The sequence below is a fragment of the Meles meles genome, chromosome 20 (assembly GCF_922984935.1).
Source record: "Meles meles chromosome 20, mMelMel3.1 paternal haplotype, whole genome shotgun sequence".
NCBI lineage: Eukaryota > Metazoa > Chordata > Mammalia > Carnivora > Mustelidae > Meles > Meles meles.
The window spans coordinates 37,442,697-37,461,120 of NC_060085.1; the positions used below are offsets into that span (position 1 = coordinate 37,442,697).

Genomic DNA, 18,424 nt, shown 5'->3' on the forward strand with positions numbered 1-18,424 from the left:
TACAGTATCGAGTCGAAAAAGAAAAAGAAAAAATGGGAGGACACAGATATTGTAAACAGGAAAAGTCACCAAGTGTAACCAAGAAAAGCCAGGAGCACGGCCCCTGGTCCGCCGGGGAGTTCAGCTCTTGTCTGCAGCTCAGGCTGACCAGAAATGAAGCTCTCCCGTCAGCTTGTAGAAAATGGAAATTTTGGCTTTGGTGATTATGCAAGTAGCAGACACCCTTGTGGTTTGGAAACTTTTTGCTTTGCCAACTGTCAGTTTTCTCTTATCCCGTGAAAAACAGCCTGTAGGAATGAGCAAGAGTACTGCGTCTTTCAAAAACTTGAAAGTTAAGACAAGCACCGCTCGGGTGAAGGGATTTTAAAAATAAACTGCCGTCCTTGTAACTGAAAGATATTCTAGGTACTGTTTATTCTCTGCACAGCACATTTGGAAATCTGGGCTGAATGTAAGCCATCCACAGGGCACATAAATCACATATATTGCCCTGGAAACTTAAAACTGAACAGAAATTAATTAGAAAACCAAAATCAACTTTACATTTGTTTCAGGGTACACATTCATTGTCAGAGTTTTCACGTTTCCATTTTTCATTAACGCCTATTAGAATGTCTCTGATTCATGCTTTTCAAAGTCTCTTTGTTCTTTGTGGTCCAAGTACAAGTAGAGGCTGAAATCAGTCCTTTGGGAGTTTATAAATATTACAAACGGATTGTACTAGGTCCAGAGCCCTAGCTGGGTTGGTAGAAATGTCACATTTGGGTAGGGAATTTAGAAAAGCATTACCAAACTGTGAAAATGGAAACGTCAAGCACACCGAAGACAATACAGAAAATTTCTTAATCCTAAATGTCCAGGACTCATTTTATCATCAGAGAAGAAACACTCCCTTCTCTACCTACAGGTTTCTAATATTTCGTGAAGAAAATTTGGTCACTTAATGCAGGCGACGTTGATCACATGGGATGATGTCTTTTTTCGAAGCTAACATAGGTGTCGGAGATTAAAATAAAACAAAACAAAAAAACTGGAAGGCCACAGGTCAAGGAGACAAAGGAAATACGAAAAAGGAGCCAAGAACAATTTCTGGGCCGGAATCAGAAAACACAACGAGGGGAAAGGAATCCTTTGAGAGAGAGAACGGTGACTCTCCACATATCCTAAGAGTCTACTGCCCCCTTTTCAAGCCGGTTGTGAAGCACGACCCAATATTAAAAGTTACAGCATATAAACTTATGAATTAAATAATGAAGTAACAAGAATAGAATGAAGAAATAGAAAAAATAATTTAGTAATGAAATAATTACATTAAGATACAGGTAATAAGGTACCTGTTAGTAATAAGGTTATTACTAGTAATAAGGTTATTAATAAGGTTAGCTTAGTTGGTGGAGAATGTGACTCTTGATCTCGGGGTCATCAGTTCAAGCCCCACGTTGGGTCTGGAGCTTACGTAAAAAAAATTACAGGGGAGCCTGGGTGGCTCAGTCATTAAGCATTTGCCTTCGGCTCAGGTCATGGTCTCAGGGTCCTGGGATCGAGCCCCACATCGGGCTCCCTGCTCAGGGGGAAGCCTACTTCTCCCTCTCCCTCTGCTGTTCCCCCTGCTTGTATTCCCACTCTCACTGTCTCTCTCTGTCCAATACATAAATAAAATCTTAAAAAAATGATTGCAGATAATAAACCCTCAAAAGTCATCATTTCCAGTTATTTGGCTAAGTTTTACTGTTCTCTTTGCTCTTGAGGTTATTTATGTCTCCTGAGTCAGTGTCGCAGCAGTGTTCACCTCTTCCCAATCAAGGAGGCTACGGTGGTAGCAGGAGATCGGCCAAGGTGAGGGTCTTCACACCACAGAAACTGGCAAGTGCTACCCATCGGCGCCCTTTTCCCCAGAGAGCCGCTGAGGAAAGGTGTGCCAGTACACCCCTCTAGAAGTTCGTTGGGAGAGAGAGGGTTCAGAGAAAGGATGAGGTCCAGAGCACCATGTCTGGATGCTGAAGCCACTGAGATACCAGGTGAAGACGGGACCGCGAGTCTTCGGATTTAGACAGAATCGCATCGAAAGCTCAGCCCACTTTTCTAAGACTTACGTGTCACATCCTGACAGTGGGACTCATGATACCTGCCCACAGAGCACTGAGCCCGTCAACATGTTCAATGTCACTTGCTTTTCCGGCTTCTTTTGCCCCTGGAATGCCAGTTTCACTTACTGCTGCCCTCCTAGCTCCTACACCAGTGTCCAGCCCGTCATGGGGCTTACTAAATATGTGTGGAATGAATCAATTTCCCTTTATTTCCATCTGCTACTCCGCTTCTGAGTTTTCTCCCTCTTTCTGGCAAGGTCTCCCTGGCCAATGAGCGACTCCTTTGCTTCTTAACGGCCAGATCCCAACCAGCTGTGTTGCTATCTTGCTATCCTTCTGGACTATCTCAAAGCACTAGAACTCTTCTTCCTGCTGCCGGGGGCCGCCGTGACCTTAAAGCACAGGTGAAAGACGGTTCCAGCTTTTTCATTCACAAGCAGAACTGAGCACGTGTCATTATGCTCTGTCGGCAAGTTTCCCCTCACTTGCACAGCCGCTCTGTTTCAATCTCGGTTCCGCTCTGCCTCCCGCAGAAGGGACAAGTCTTGTGAGAGGAAATCTCTCTCACCAGCATGCACAGCTGTCTCCAGGGAACCAAATATTTTCCCCTGTGGCTCTGCCTCAGCATTGCTTCTTGGACTTGCTGTTCTGGAATAACCTTTCCGAAGGCGGCGAGGGGCTGGGTCATTTAAAAAAAAAGCATGGGCACTTCTGGTAAGAGTGGCCTGGATGGTGGCTTCTGCAAACTCACTGGGAAATCATTAAAATGCCAGAATTCTAGTGCCTTTTCAATCATAGTCGGGGCAGTGGGGGGTGATCACACCTGGTGCCAGGAGCTGGTCTGGGATCGGCCCTTCAGAAGTCAGACGGATATGATGTCTCCGCCTGACTCTGCCTCTAACTAGCTGGAAACTTCCGGCAAGTCACTTATACTCCCTGGAAATTCTCTGGGAATATTTTTGCCTCCTGCCCTTTAACCATTCCATAAGAAGCGGCTAGTACTGCGTATTATTCCAGAAGTGTGAAGGTCAAGAGTACAGGCTCTGGAGTCAGACAGACCAGGGTCTAAGCCCCAGCTCCGCTCTTCGGTTCCTGTGTGGCCTTGTTCGGGTTACCTCGACTCTCTTGAGCCTTGTTTTCCCCATCTGGAAATGGGAATAATAATAGCACCCACTTCCCAGGCCCGAGAGGGTCACATGAGACAATATGCATAACATGCTTTGTAGAGTACATGTAATTTTTAGTGGATCACTACACCTTTCATTAATAAAGACGAAGCAATTGCTACCCACTCCCTCAGAGTAGATGTCCTGGAAGGCCGTGTTCCAGTGCGAGCAGATCCTGCCTACAGTGCCCTTGTCCTCTGTTGCAGAGAAAGGAACAGGTAGCTTGGGCCACCCCAGACTTGGTCTGAATGCTCTAATTAGGAGTAATATCACTTTGCCTGTCTAGTGTGCTTTGAATTTCCAAAGTGCCTTCACTTCTCTTTGATTCTTTTAAATATTACACATTTTAACACGCCAGAGTGTCATACCCCCATTTTACAGGTGAGGCCAATGAGGCCCAAGGAAGGGGTGTGACCTCTCTATGGTCGCACAGCTAGACAGAGCCAAGACTCCAGACTGGAGTTCCTGCTTTCTCCTGCCTCAATCTCCTGATCCTTATAAAATATTCAGCCAGAAGTAAAATTAGGAAAAAACCCACTAAAATACAAGGCAGGTCCTACCTGCAAGGCTTCCTCTTGTGTACTTCATAGCGGGAAGGCTTCCATTAACGTCAAATTAGAATTGTAAAGAGAACGAAGCTCTTTGCATCCAGGGATGCTTTGGGGGGTCTGCAGTGAGCCATTAGCGAGGACCTGGTTGCCCCCAGGACTCACACTGCCAGTCCCCAAAGCATTTTATTAGACTGAAGTCAATGAAAAGGAATGCACTTTTAAAAAATTAGAGAATTTTAAAACAGCCCTGGAGATCAAAGTCCGGGATTTTCTGTCTTGGGAACCATTATTCTAACTACCGACACCGTTTGAGTCCTGGAGGGTTTAAGGCACTGGAACAGGGAAGAGTTTTATCAAAGAGAAGTGATTTATTTAAACAAGAAAAGTGGATCCTGTGGGGCTGGCAGGGACGGAAGGTGGGGAACCTGCAGAAGTCACCCTCAGATTTCCACGAATATTGTGGCTGGGAATTAGGAGTATTTGTAGAACAAATTATATAAAATTATATAAATGGCCACCATTATGCCATTCTTTCTGTGTTGCAGCTAATTGACGTTCTGCTTACATTCATTAAATTGACCACCTACTCGGGCGCCTGGGTGGCTCAGTGGGTTAAAGCCTCTGCCTTCAGCTCAGGTCATGATCTCAGGGTCCTGGGATCGAGCCCCGCATCGGGATCTCTGCTCAGCGGGGAGCCTGCTTCTCTGTCTCTCTCTGCCTGGTGTACAGATGATAAGTGACCTTCCTGCTTTCCTAAATCAAGATAGGGCAGAAAGGAAAAGGGCACAGCTTTTCACATCAGTGTCCAGTAGAATTCCCTGGGATGCAGGAAATGCTCTGGGGCGAGGGGACTGCTGGGTATGGCTGACGCTCTAATGATGATGGAGCTATGGCCAGGGGTGTCAGCCTCGAGGAGAGACCCCAGAGGAGGAGAAGGAAAAAGGTACTCTGTACAGCCTCTTTACTTCCTCGATCTGAGGCCTTGGGCATTTGGTCAAATGTTTTTGAGCCACCGTTTTCTCATTTGTAAAATGGGAGGATATGACTATCTATAATTCTTTGCACTCATCTCCCCATCTGAAATTAATGGGGTTTTCCTCCCCTTTTTTCCTGCTTGTGGTAACCATGGGAGAAAATTAAGTGGTAGGATTGGAATTCAGCAATTTGGAAAAAAAATTTGGAAAAATTTGCTTCTTCCCCCTGCCTGTTAGATGACACAGGTGGAGTGGGGGGGCAGTAATCTGCTGGACCCAGGATATGTGACAGCTCCATGCCTGCGAGGCGCCCGCACTTAACGACCCTTGAGGTTCGGGGGTGCTTGCTCAGGAGGTCTGAGGTCTGAAAGTCTGGCTTCACATCTCTGCATGACCGTTTTATCAACTGTGTGATTACCAACCATTTCTGCATTCACTAATATTTACCAAGCTCTGGTTCGGTGCCAGAATTTATCACAGACTCTAGATATTCAGCAGGGATACAGCCAAGGAGCTCCTTTCTTAAAGGCCCACTAGTAGAGGAGAGAGCCAACAAACAAGAAAACTAATCAATACCAGGATGATTTCAGATCATGCCGGGTGCCATGAAAATAAGAAAACAGAATAATGTGATACAGGAAACTTACTACTTTAGAGTAATCAGGAAGGGACATTTGAGAAAATGATACTTAACCTGAGTTGGGAATAGTAAGGAGTCAGACTTGGGAATATTTGGGAAAAGAACATTCCAGAAAGAGGGCCAAATAAGTGCTAATGCCCTGTGGTAGGAGTATGCTTTGTTTAAGATATGCTGCACAACTTTTTTTTCATTATTGCACTCTTGAGGAAACTCTAGACATTCCATCCCCCCTCCCCCCACCATACCCTCCTCCTCTAGGAAATTTTAAAACCACAGATACATTGTATTCCTATTGGGTGGAGTTCAGCTTTGAAGGGACCCAAACTATTATAATATCTAAGGGTTTTTTTTGCCCCCCAAGAACCAAGCTTCACTCCCTCGGGAGTGAAGTCTTATCACTAAGAATCAACAGTTTAAGAAAAAAAAAAAAAATGGCAGCAAGTGTGGTTGGAGCTGGGTGGCCAAAAGGAAAAGGACAGGAGACAAGGTCACAGAGTTAATAAGGGGCTCATCAGTGGTCCTCAAAGTGTATTCCCCATCCACCAGAGCTTGCTAGAAATGCAGAATGGTGTTCGGCCATCTGTTTTAGCAAGCCCTCTGGGTCAGTTGGATACATACTGACGTCTGGAAAACACTGGGCTATGTCATTTACTTCACTGTGGGTCATAGTAAGGGGAGTGGGCTTTATTTTAAATGCAAGGGAAGGCTATCGGAGGCTTTTAGGTGTAGGGGAGACATGACCTGGGGACACCTATAATAGAAAAATCTTGTTACTATGAGATAAGGGCAAGGAGAGGCAAAAATGGAAGAATGAGAAACAAGTCTTCTGGTTCTTATCTGTGACATGGAGATAGGACTGAGCCAACTTCATAAAGCTGGCATGAGCATCAAAGGAATGAATACAAGTAAAGAACTTAGCACAGTGCTTGGCACATAGTAAGCACCCAATAATTATTAATACCGTTCTGGTTTGCCTCTTATTTCTCTCTTTCAAACAACCACTGGCTAGATGTATCCAAAAACAGATCTCCCAATCCCTTTAGATCCCCCTATTTTTGCCAGTGTTAACCGACTCCGCTGCGGCTGGGCTGGTCAAGTATCTATCTCTATGGGCCAGTAAATCAATAACATACAAGGCTGCTTCAGGTCACGGTGAAAGTCATGGTGTTCTATCCAGTCTCTTTTTTACCACGAGGTTTAACTGTTGGGCTAGAAAAGGAAACTTAATGTAAAAACCAAGCTTTAGAATCAGTTCTGTCATTAACTTTGGATGGGTTTCTGTCTAATAGGAAATGCCCTAGGCAGGGAGGCAACACAGCGTTGGGTTAAGCACGCTTGGACTTTGACACCGGGCAACCCGGGCTGCGAGACCTGATTCTGCTGGCGGGACGCTGGGCAGTGAGCGAAACCCTGTAAATCGGTTCCTCCATCTGAAAAATTCAGAGTACCAGCACCTACCTACCTACATACCTCATGGATTTGAGACGGAAACACCAGAATGCATGGAAAGTGCCCCACACAGTGCCTGCCCCAGCGTGTGAGCCGTGAGGATGATGATGATGGTGGTGATGCTGATGACGATGATGCTGACCCCTGGACCTGCCACAGGTACAACGTGGCGACGTGAACCATCATGGTGCCTGCAGTTCCGAGGGCCCCCGGAGAGGTGGAAAACATATTTGTCTTAAAAAAGACCTCAATGGGTCAGGTTGATGATGCACATAAAACAACTTTAAGCAGGTCGTTTTCTATACAGAATAGTCAGTTGATCTGAAAGAATCGTGCCAGCTCAGGAGAGCTCCATCCACTCAGTGTCTTTATATCATAGGCATGGAAGGTTCCCGAAAGGGTCTTAATGGAGGGGTTTATCTTCAGAACTGACCTAAAGCGCCCATCCCCGATGCCACCCACCTCACCCTGCCCCCCTGCTTCCTGCCCAGCCATGCCCTCCCCCTCTGGGCTCCAGCCACCTGGTCCTCTTCTAGTTTTTCCTCTGTGTGATCTCTTTCCCACCTCAAAGCACAAGAGAGTAGGGAAAGTGCACTCTAACCCAGCTGGGCCAACCCAATTTATCCTTAAAAATAAAGATTAAAAGTCATTTTACCATCGAAGCCACAAACTGTGTACTTGTTATGATTGAAGACTTGAGAGTCACATTGTTAGGGGCTCCAATCCTGATTCAGCTAATTAGCTAGCAGCACAGCCAGGGGCAATCGACCTCATCCCTTTGTTCCTCAGTTTCCTGATCTGCATAAGGGACACAACAGTGGTGCTGTGCTCTGAGGTTTAAATGAGCTGGTGTACACAGAGGGTCTGGAATAGCTCTGGGCTCTGTAACTGTTATTAGGAGTGCTACTTTTTCTTTTAGCTCTCTGTACTTCTCTTTGCAGTACTTTTCACAATTGTAATTAAATAACGATATAATTTGTTTATAGGATCTTCCTCCAGGGACCCTGTCTGTCTCTTCATCCCTCTTCTCCAGCTTGTAGCATGCACCCTATCAAACCAGCTGGTCATGGGGTGCCCAGGTGGCTCAGTCAGCGAAGCATCTGCCTTTGGCTCAGGATCCTAGGCTGGAGTCCTGCATCAGCCTCCCTGCTCAGTGGAGAGCCTGCTTCTTCCTCTCCCTCTGCTGCCACTCCCCCTGCTTATGCTCTCTTTCTCGAATAAATAAAATCTTAAAAATAAAACAAAACAACCAGCTGCTCAGTAAACTTCACTTGAATGAAGGAATGGAGTTACTTCATTCATTTTTTAAAAAATTGAGAAGCCATATAGTCTTTCTGCATGTAAAATATTTAAAAGGATTACTAGTTACAAGTAGTTTATTTTTAAAAGAAGAAAGAAGGGTGCCTGGGTGGTTCAGTGGGTTAAGCCTCTGCCTTTGGCTCAGGTCATGATCCCAGGGTCCTGGGGTTGAGTCCCGCATCGGGCTCTCTGCTCAGCGGAGAGCCTGCTTCCCCCTCTCTTTCTGCCTCCCTCTCTGCCTACTTGTGATCCCTTTATGTCAAATAAACAAATAAAATCTTAAAAGAAAAAAGAAGAAAAGATTTTAAAAAAGATAATTAATGCAAAGCAAGATTTGGGGGCCTGTTGGAGCTCGGTACCTGCTCTAATAAAGAGGGGTGCTTGCACCTTGAGGGGGGCGCTTGGGGATGTTTGTTACCATAAACAACATCCTACGGCTCCAGCTCAAATGTAGCGGTTACTGCAAAAATCTCTGCAGATTTTCAGACGAATCCCTGAAGCCGGATGGCAGTACTAACGGTGAGTGGAGCAATTACCTTCACATCCCCCTAGAGTGACCTGACTCTCAACTCAACACAAGGCCAAGTACCAAGAGGGAGCCTGCCTCCTCCACACCCTGCTTGTTGCTAAAGTTCTGACTCCTGCTCCCAGAGGACCGGTATAAATAGGCTGCAGAGGAGCAGATGGAAAGACTTGGCTCTTAGATCCTGAATGCCTTCTGTGGAGCCCATGTCAATTCGGGGATACCACACTTCAAGGGATAAAAAGAAGGTTCCAGAAAAACTCATTTCTTGGGTATCACAGAGGCCAACTTGTTTCTTAACCATGTCTCTAAAAGACACTGTTTACTCCCGCTCCTTAGCTGGGACACAAAGACCTTTCACAGGTCTAATGAGGTAAGAGGGGTTTAAAAACATTGCCCCCTCCCCCAATATAAGCACAATGTCCAGGTGAGACTCTTGCCAGGAAGACTTCCTATAATTTAAAAAAAGATTTTATTTATTTATTTGACAGAGAGAGATCACAAATAAGCAGAGAGGGAGGCAGAGAGAGATGGAGAAGCAGGCTCCCTGCTGATCAGAAAGCTTGATGCGGGTCTCGATCCCAGGACCCTGAGACCATAACCTGAGCTGAAGGCAGAGGCTTACCCCACTGAACCACCCAGGTGCCCCAAGACTTCCTATAATTTTGATCTGATTTGTACTGGGTCCATATCCTTAAAGCGTTTTAGAACCAGGTCCTTAAAAAGATAGACCCTTGATCTCAAGCCCAAGGTCGAAGGCTACAACAGACACCTTGTGATCACTTATTTGTGGACCTGCATACAGTAAAATACAGAAAAATGACTATGGCTCAGGCAAGCCCATATGTCTGAAATGACAGAAGGCTGGTAAATTTTTTACAGTGACAAGCTGTGCAGAGATCCAAATGTGGGATGACCAATAACTGGTTCATATTTATGCTACTGTGAACATGAAGGGCCCTGAAGAAAATGACCCATCATTACTGCACAGACTCCAACTGCTGGTGGTGTCTGCCTATTTTCTGACACTTCATTTCCTATGCTTGGGCTAGATGAATAATAATAACAACATTAAATAATACTAACTCTCTTTTATTAGGTATGGCTTCAATGCCAGAGGCTAGCTCTAATCCCCTCAACAACCTTATCAGGCAATTTTAACTAGCCCCAACAGATGGTCTGGGGTTGGGGGAGGGTGGGGGCGTGGTCACTCAGTTCCTAAGGGGCAAGGCGGGGTTTCCAGGCAAAGATGCCCAACCCTGCACTCTTACCACTTCCTCGTGCTCTGGTGTCATTGAGACAGAGCCCATCCGAAACAGAACCGTTACCAGCGGGTTGCTGAACATGTTGGTGTCACCATCGGTTGTAGTCAACATTGTCTGCTTTCTATCTAAATGCACCCCTGTTAGTTTAATCCTTTGACTTCAAAATCAGGTTAATTAAATTCCACTACTCATGGCCATTTCCCGTCAAGAGCTTTTCGTACTCCCCTAGAGTACGTGGCAAATGAACTACAAGTCAAACTTCTAAGAGCTACCAAGAGTCACTACAGAGTTCCCATTTGCGCTTTCCTGCTGGCTCAGCCTTCCTAAGAGTGCAGTAGAGGCAACTCATTCACCCTTGAGAGCCTCCAACCCCCTCCCCCCCCCCATCACCGAGGCAGTGCACACCCACATGGGAGAAATAGCTACTGCCTCCTAAAGAATTTGGGATCCAAGAAGCAGTATCCCATTTCAGTACAAGAGCTGCTTCTGCTCTTTACAAGGTCCTGATTTCTTCCTAGAGGGCATCCTGGGGTCTGGTTCATTTGTAGGTTCAGTAATTCTGCCATTTCCCACTTGGTCCGACTTAATATGCTCCTCCCCCTCTCCTGCCACGGGTTCTACGGGCAGCTGGGTCATTGGAGCCCGTGCCCTAAACTCCTTCCTAGATGAAAAGGAAAAAGTCAGTGGAGAGGAAGGAAGAAAGGAGAGAGGAGGAGAAAAAGAGGAATGAGAGTGAGGGAGGTGGAGGTAAGCAGAGAAGAGAGACAGAGAGAGCTGCCATTTTCCCAGGTGACAAGGAAGTCACTACAAATAATAGAGGCAGAACATTTCAAAGCTGGAAATGAACCTCAGCGGTCTAACTACTTTCCCCATGAATGTGGACTTGGAGGCCTGAATGGGAAGAATGAACTCCCCTCAGCCCACAGAGCTTATGGGTAAGTGGCGGAGTCATACCTGCCATCCATTCCCTCTCTGTCCGCTGTACCGTTCAGCTCCATCCCGCTGCTCTACCAGATAAAGATGCTCTGTTACGGAAGGTCAGTTTCTGGACTAATTCCATTCCTGACTGGAAAACCTGAATCTAAACACATTAAATTGAAAGGGTGGTATTCGGTAAAATCTTGAAAGTAAATACAAGTTCTGTTGCCTTGTTCATTCTAACTCTCAAGGACAGAAGAAAACAAAACCAAAAGAGAAAATAAACCAATAGAAGAGAACAGAAGTGAACATATCTTTACAGCCTCATCTACACCCCAACATCCTTTGGGGTGAGGGGAAGCCTCTAAAATTAACAGAATGTTCCCGTTATCTTGCTTTTCTTTACTTACTTTTATTGGAATGATAAACTGTCTGCCTATCCTTGCCATATTAACATATGTTAATGTATATTTTAGCCTATATTCAGCTTTCTCTTTCCAGTTAAAAAAAATCTTTCATTTGAAAATTTTTGCGGTTTTCCAACATCAAGCAAAAAAAGTAAAACAGTCCTAATTGGAATTTCATGAAATCCATCGCAGGGACAAACAATAGTTTTCTACCTGAACTATGATCTTGAGCCAGGACTTTACTAAGAGCTCACTAGTGTTTTTCGGTTCCTCCAATATTTTCAAAGCGAAGAGAAAGTGTTGGAGTATATTTTATGTAGGACCACAGCTTGTGGTGAAAGTGACAAGGCAGGGGTTCATTTTCTTAAGGTCGTTCATGCCCTTGCTTGTTGGTTTTTGCCAATAGTTGTGAGCAGTGCATAAGAAGAAGCAAAACTTCATTTGGGCATTTTTAGTCCCAAGTTAGAAATGCATAAATGAGAAATAACCCTAGTTGCATGTAATTCAGAGATGCTGGGAATTAGACAAAGCAATCAGCGGGTCTTAGAAACAACACAGTGGTGGACAGAGTATAGAATCAGGAATCTGGAGATTTGAAGCTGTGCCCTGCCCTTAATGGGAGATAAGATCTTCAAAACATTCCCCTACAACTCTGGATTTTAATCCTGCCCGTAATAGAATGAAGGGACCAGAGAAAGTGACTTACAAGGTTTCTTTGGGCTCAAATATTCCATGGCATGAACTTATTTTACAATTCTACTCAACCAGTGGTCTCTGTCCACCACCCATCTCTCCTACCCAGTAGTTATTGAACACTTGCACCAGGGTGGGGAGACAGGGGGTAAGAACACCCATTCTAGTGGTCACCACTTTCCTGTACACTCCAAAGGGAGGACCAAATAAATGGCTCCCTGGAACGCACAGAAAATGCTCTGACCTGGACTTTGGAATGTCAGGGAATATTTTAAATCTTCTGCTTAAAAAATATAGTTTCTGATTCCCAAACAGACTGCACTGCAAGAGAGTCCCACTTCTAGAGAGGTTCTACGGCCTTTGTCTAAAGAATAGGATCATCTGACATGAGCCCCTGGGTCACCATAATGCCAGTCTGAGAACCAGGTCAAAGGACTACATTTTGGTTAAGATTATTCCTTTCTACTCCTTCAGATCATAGGAAACCTTTACACAGAATTAATTTAGACAGTGCTGATTCATTTCTCAGGCCACACTGTGGTGTTACATTGTGGCAAGGGTGTATTACCCCAGTCCCTATTGTGATGTATTTATTTCCTTGATGTTTCTCTTCTGTACCCAATCCTACCCACTTCCTTCACAGACTTCCTTCTATACCCAAGGGTTTTGCAGTCTCCTGAATGAGACAATTTCCTTTGTTTTCTAAAGTCAACCCAGATTTTCCTCCCCTCCTCCATCTCCGACATCTACCTATCAGAAAAAAAAAAAAACCAAAACAAAACTGGACACTCAGATTTAAACTTGATGAGTTTACCAACACTACATTACAAGGGAGGAAAGGGGGAAAAAAAAAAAACGCTTCCCTTAAATTAGGGAATTTCTTAAATTAGGATGTAGAACTTCCTATGACAAATCATACAAGTTTTATGAATTAATTAACAGCCACCCCCAAAATGATATTGCCAAGGTCAGTGCCTTGAGCTTCTGAATTCTGATAACATTACATCTTCGCCATAAACTAGACTCGGGGACAGAATTCGCTTTTCCTGCTTCTTTTTCCTGGCAAAACAGGGAAGAACATTGATGGGTCCTTTTAGAAAGGCTACTAATGAGTTCTAGGTCCATCCCCACAGAATCTTTGCTGCCAAGAGCTCACAAAGATAGAGAAGCGGTCACCACACATATTGTACTGAGGACATGATTAAAAACTAAAAATCCAAAACCATTTTTGTGCTGCTTACTGACACAGTTCCTGCCCTCTCCCTGTCCTTTCCATATTCATAAAGGATCTCGAGCCTTGCAAATTAACAACCACAAAAAAAGAAAGTAAGAAAGAAAAGAACAAGGGTGTGTGGGGGAAGGGAACAGGGAGGTAGAAGGACACACGTCAACCACAACTGCTAAGTTCACAGTAAAAACAAGAAACCAGCCTTTTAGGACCTTTAAGGGAGCAGAGATCACATTTAAAACAAAGACAGGAAAACGCTCCAAAAGGTAGGTGTTAAGGACCATCTTCATTTTGGTGTCAAACTGGAGCAGAGCCAACTCTTTTTTGGAAAGAGTAATTTTTTGAAAAGAGCGGAGATAAACTTTCCTTGGAGTTTCCTTTTCTGAAAGTCAAATCCTGGAATATTAGTACTTAGAGGACTCCACCCCAGTAAAATATTAAAATCTGCCCAAGATTTTGCTAAGAAATGCCAGTGAGAGCTCACGAAGCACCATATATATATATATGTATATATATACATACAGTCAGACATTGTAAGAGAAATTGTTCTTACCTCCGAACCATGATCTCGGCTCATTTAAAGGGACTGGAGAGAAGGTGCAGGACAAAAGACACATGTATTAAGAGCTTGTGATGTGTGTGTGTGTGTGTGTGTGTTTTCTCCAAATAAAAGCTGGTGGAAGTAGGGATCTGAAAACCCTGACGCCTTCCGCTGCAGTATAATCGCAAGGAAATGACCTTACCGTTTTGTTGCTTTGATTAGAAACAAAAGCCTTTCAACATGAGTCAGGAGAGCAATGGGGAGGGGGGGGGGGTGCACCAAAACTTCTGCTATTTCTTTTGGCTACCTAAAATTTCTCTTCATTACATCTCTAAAACACATGGTGAAATGCTGTTTACTATTCTCTAAACTTCACCGATGATGCACGACATGGGACGGATCATTATTCAGCAATGGGCTAACCGATCGAAACTCCACAGGTCAATTTTGGCACTTCAGTCTGTGTATATCCTGCACAAGGCAGGCGACCGAATGCATATACCCAGAAGGAATACTGAACTCAACTGTGTCCCCACACCCATTTCATGCCCCAGAAAGAAACTCAGAATTCCATGAGACAGCCTCAGAACTATCAATCAAGAGCAGAGATGCCAGTCACAAACAAAAAAAAATCTTGGCAGGATGGCTATGGTCTCAAAAATGGATCTATTTCATCATTTGCATTGAACAGAAGCGTTACTATTGAAATTACCGAATGGATAGGGAATAGTAGCAGTGTATTATACTCCGAGGTGGGGCAGAAAGAAAAATATACAGAATCCAGGAAAAATAATAAATCCGTGTGTTATTTTTAGAATGGTTAAGTAAGAGCTTGTGACATGGCACCATGCTCCATCTAAAAAAAAATAAAATAAAATAAAAAGAAGCTTCTGAAATTTTGTGCAAGTGTGGTACGGTTAAGGATATGGATTCTAGAGTCAAACTTAGGATTTTATAGCTGTTTGTCCTTGGGAAAGTTACTCGACCTCTCTGAAAATCCGTTTCCTCTTTAGTAAGGTGGAAATAAAAGTCCCCATCTTATTAGGAGTGTTGGAGGAATTAAATGAGATGCTGCAAATAGAACACAAAGAATTTGCTTGGTAGATAGGCAGATAGCACATGCATTTAATGAGGAAGTCCTTCCCACTTCCCTCTACCAAAAAAAATATCTTACCCCTGAGCAGTGAGGGAGTGGCTTTACCTTGAAGTCCTTTTAAAGACTCTGATTACTTTGAGCCACAACACACAGTCTGGGAAGACACAATAGCATAAAATAACCTCGATCAATGCCAGGTTTGGATGCTTATTCAGCTCACTTGATAAAATCAGTGGAAAAGGTGGCAAAGAATTCAATACAGACTTAGTAATTATTTGTGGGTGTGTGACCTCACAACTGGAGGGGCTGAATGTTAGAATAAACAAGTTACTTATATATCACTTTTTTTAAAAAAATATTTTATTTATTTGTTTGACGGAGAGAGCGAGCGAGAGAGGGAACACAAGCAAGGGGAGTGGGAGAGGGAGAAGCGGGCTTCCCGTTGAGCAGAGAGCCGGATATGGGGCTCGATCCCAAGACTCTGGGATCATGACCTGAGCCAAAGGCAGACACTTAACGACTGAGCCACCCAGGCACCCCTATATATCACTTTAAAAGGCTATGCAGGGGTGCCTGGGTGGCTCAGTGGGTTCAGGGTCCAACTCTTGATTTTGGCTCAGGTCATGACCTTGGGGTCATGAGAGGAGCCCCATGCTTGGCTGTGCACTCAGTGGGGAGTCTGCTGCAGATTCTCTCTCTCCCTCTGCCCTTTCCCCCACTCACCTGATCTCTCTCTAAAATAAACAAAGGTGGCTCAGTGGTTTAGGCCACTGCCTTCGGCTCAGGTCATGATCTCAGGGTCCTGGGATCGAGTCCCGCATCGGGCTCTCTGCTCGGCAGGGAGCCTGCTTCCCTCTCACTCTCTCTGCTTGCCTCTCTGCCTACTTGTGATCTCTCTCTGTCAAATAAATAAATAAAATCTTAAAAAAAAAAAAAAAGTAAAAGGTCACGCAGCAGGTGGTTATGCCGGGAGACCATGCATGTGCCCTTACAGGATGAATGGGAGAAGGAAAAATGTCATGCAATCATTTCCCCAGTGAAATATCACCTATGGAGACTCAAAAAAGTACTGTTGTTCAAATGTCTGAGGCCAGAGTGAAGATGTGGTTGGGATAGCTAGGAGGACAACTCAAAGACGGGCTTCTGTCTCAGGGCCAATGCACAGGGGAAGGGGCTGAAAAAAACCACTGCGTAAAGAGGGAGAGCGCCAGACAATAATCACTCAAATTCTCAATCTATAGGACACATGATCTGAAATCCTAAAAGGAGGTATCCCACTATGTAACCTGCATTCCTAAATTTGTATATATTCAAGGTAGCCCCAAACATGTGTATTGAATCTTCTTACTGGGAAAATGGAGAATTACTTTATATTTTGTGGAACCTTCTATTTGTGTACATATGGCAGTAACAACTCCGTAAATGGCAACTTGTCTCGCTGGGTTGGAGAGTCTCCTGAGAGAATCAATGGGACATTGCCAGCTGTATGGGGACAAGTTTCTCATGTTGAAGGACAATCAGACTTTCAATGACCAGTTTCAGAACAGAGGCAACAGGACAGGCTAAACCCTTGAGGCCAGGCCAACTTGAAGGGCCAAGAGAAGGCTGACATTCTAAATATAGGGCAGGGACAAGGCTAGGTTATGGCCATGAGAGCATGTGGGAGGGTTAAAATGAGAGACTGTCGGAGTGTCTGTTGGTTTTGCCTGTTCAGAGTCTGATTCATCTCTTCCTTATCACAGATCTCTGTTTTAACCTCCCCCTCCCATCATGCAATGAACATATGATTCAGAAATAATGAAAACAAAAAACAAAAAACAAAAAAACCCTCTACCCCATAGTCCTCAGTTATAGGGATCATAAAAGTGTGTTTGGCTTTGTTCTAGAATTGTAAGTCTCCTGTGATGCGTCTGAGGCTACTGGGGTATCTCACACCAGGCAGAAGAGTGGGAGACCGACTCCGAAGATGTCTGCATCACTCCAACTCCCACTTGTGCTCAAGCTACTTGTAATTTTTTTTAAAGAATTCACTGGTCTCTACCTCTGAGACCAATTATACATGATATGTTCATTAATCGAATTTAAATTTAAAAAATTTTAAAAATTAAAAAAAAACAAATTCATTAACAAACAAAACACATCCATTTGTGGGAGGACAGATAGCAATATCAGATACCACTAACCAGGTGGCCAACACTGCTCCACCACGGGCGGGGGTTGCTTATCAACCCAGAACTGGGGATCTTGGGGGGCTCTGGGTGCAAATCACAGGGTGGTCTGGGTGCCAGGGATTCCATCTTCGGGAAAGTGATAATTATCCCGTATTACCCAGGTATCAGACAGAAGTTCTGGGAATCAGTTGGGCGCTGGCCCTAGAAAACTGGAATTCCAAGGCCCAAACAGGAAGAGCAGCAAAGCTCACCCCACACCCCATTTGAAACAAGTCTTCCCAATGGCTAGGCAGACAGACAGTGGGCAGGGACGAACCACATTAGGGAGCCCTGGAAAGGAATCCCAGCAGTAAGGAAATTATACTCTGGAATAAGTCCCAGTGACATAAGAACATACGTGAAATGACATCTACAAAATCAAACTGTGACACCATCCCATGACCAGATAACTAACTGGTGAGCCCGGACTAGCATGCTGGTGACTCGGTGGGGATTTCTACCACTGCTGCAAGCGGGACCCGGGAAATATGTCCACTAGTTTAAGGAAAACTATACCATAGCGCAGTCTCAATTTTCAAAGGCAGAGAGAGTCTTAGCAATCGTTGTGAAAAGCTTCCCCCAAAAGATCACAGAACATTTTATGTTCCTGATGAATGCCAGACACACCCCCACAGCCCATCACAGGCTATGTACTGGTTTTCTAAAACTCTGACGGCTGAGCCTCGCTCTGAGCCATTTTTCATCAACCAAGAGGGCAACCTCGACAGCCAGCTCATCTCCTAAATTCAGTGAGACCTGCACTCAAGAAAGGTGTGTTTTTCCTTCATGACTCCTCATCCTGCTCTCCTTCCTCCCCTAGAACTTAATTCAGGTTGGCCCAGAGACTCACTAAGCACCGTGTAGGAGAAGGGCCCTGCGAAGGAAGTCAGGGATTTACAGCCTAGATTGGGGTTTCACAAGGGGAGCAGAGCGATCATTATATTTTCAACCTCATGGCCAACCCTGCAGTTGAAAAATTTGCATCCCTTTCACACATGTGCTGGTTTCTGTTCTTCATCTCTTATCAATTTGTATATCAGAGCTCTTTGGAGACCTGGTGTTTCTTAGATTTGCTTTCACTCCAATAACTATTTTTTGGGTGTCTATTAGGTGCCAGGCTTCATGATAATGAGCGTATGACCAGTGTAATTCTCCAGGATCCCATGTTCGGAAATGGCCCAGGCTTGAGGTTATTCTCTGCTGTCTTGTAATCCTTAATACAGGGAGCCTTCACAATTTCTTTTTTGCACTAGGACTTAAAAATCAGAGCCTGGTCCTGGAGCTGGTTCTCTGGGTACTGGGCTAGGTGTTGGGGGTGCAGGGGTGAAAAGGAGAGACATCTATAAGGCACAAAAAATAAAAAAAACCACACACATA

The 18,424-nt window shown here is 44.5% G+C and overlaps 1 protein-coding gene across 5 annotated transcripts in view; it reads right to left on the reverse strand.

Annotated features, from left to right (window-relative positions):
• Positions 1-18,424, reverse strand: part of FRMD4B (FERM domain containing 4B) — a 219,629-nt gene that overhangs the window by 127,323 nt on the left and 73,882 nt on the right. The window contains exon 1 of one of the 5 annotated variants that reach the window (XM_045991684.1): positions 13,754-13,816. The exons of the other annotated variants lie outside the window; for them this stretch is intronic. Within the exon in view, the coding sequence (XP_045847640.1) occupies positions 13,754-13,777 (24 nt within the window). The 5' untranslated portion in view covers positions 13,778-13,816. Of the gene's footprint in view, positions 1-13,753; positions 13,817-18,424 lie in introns of those variants that run through there. 5 annotated transcript variants of the gene reach the window in all.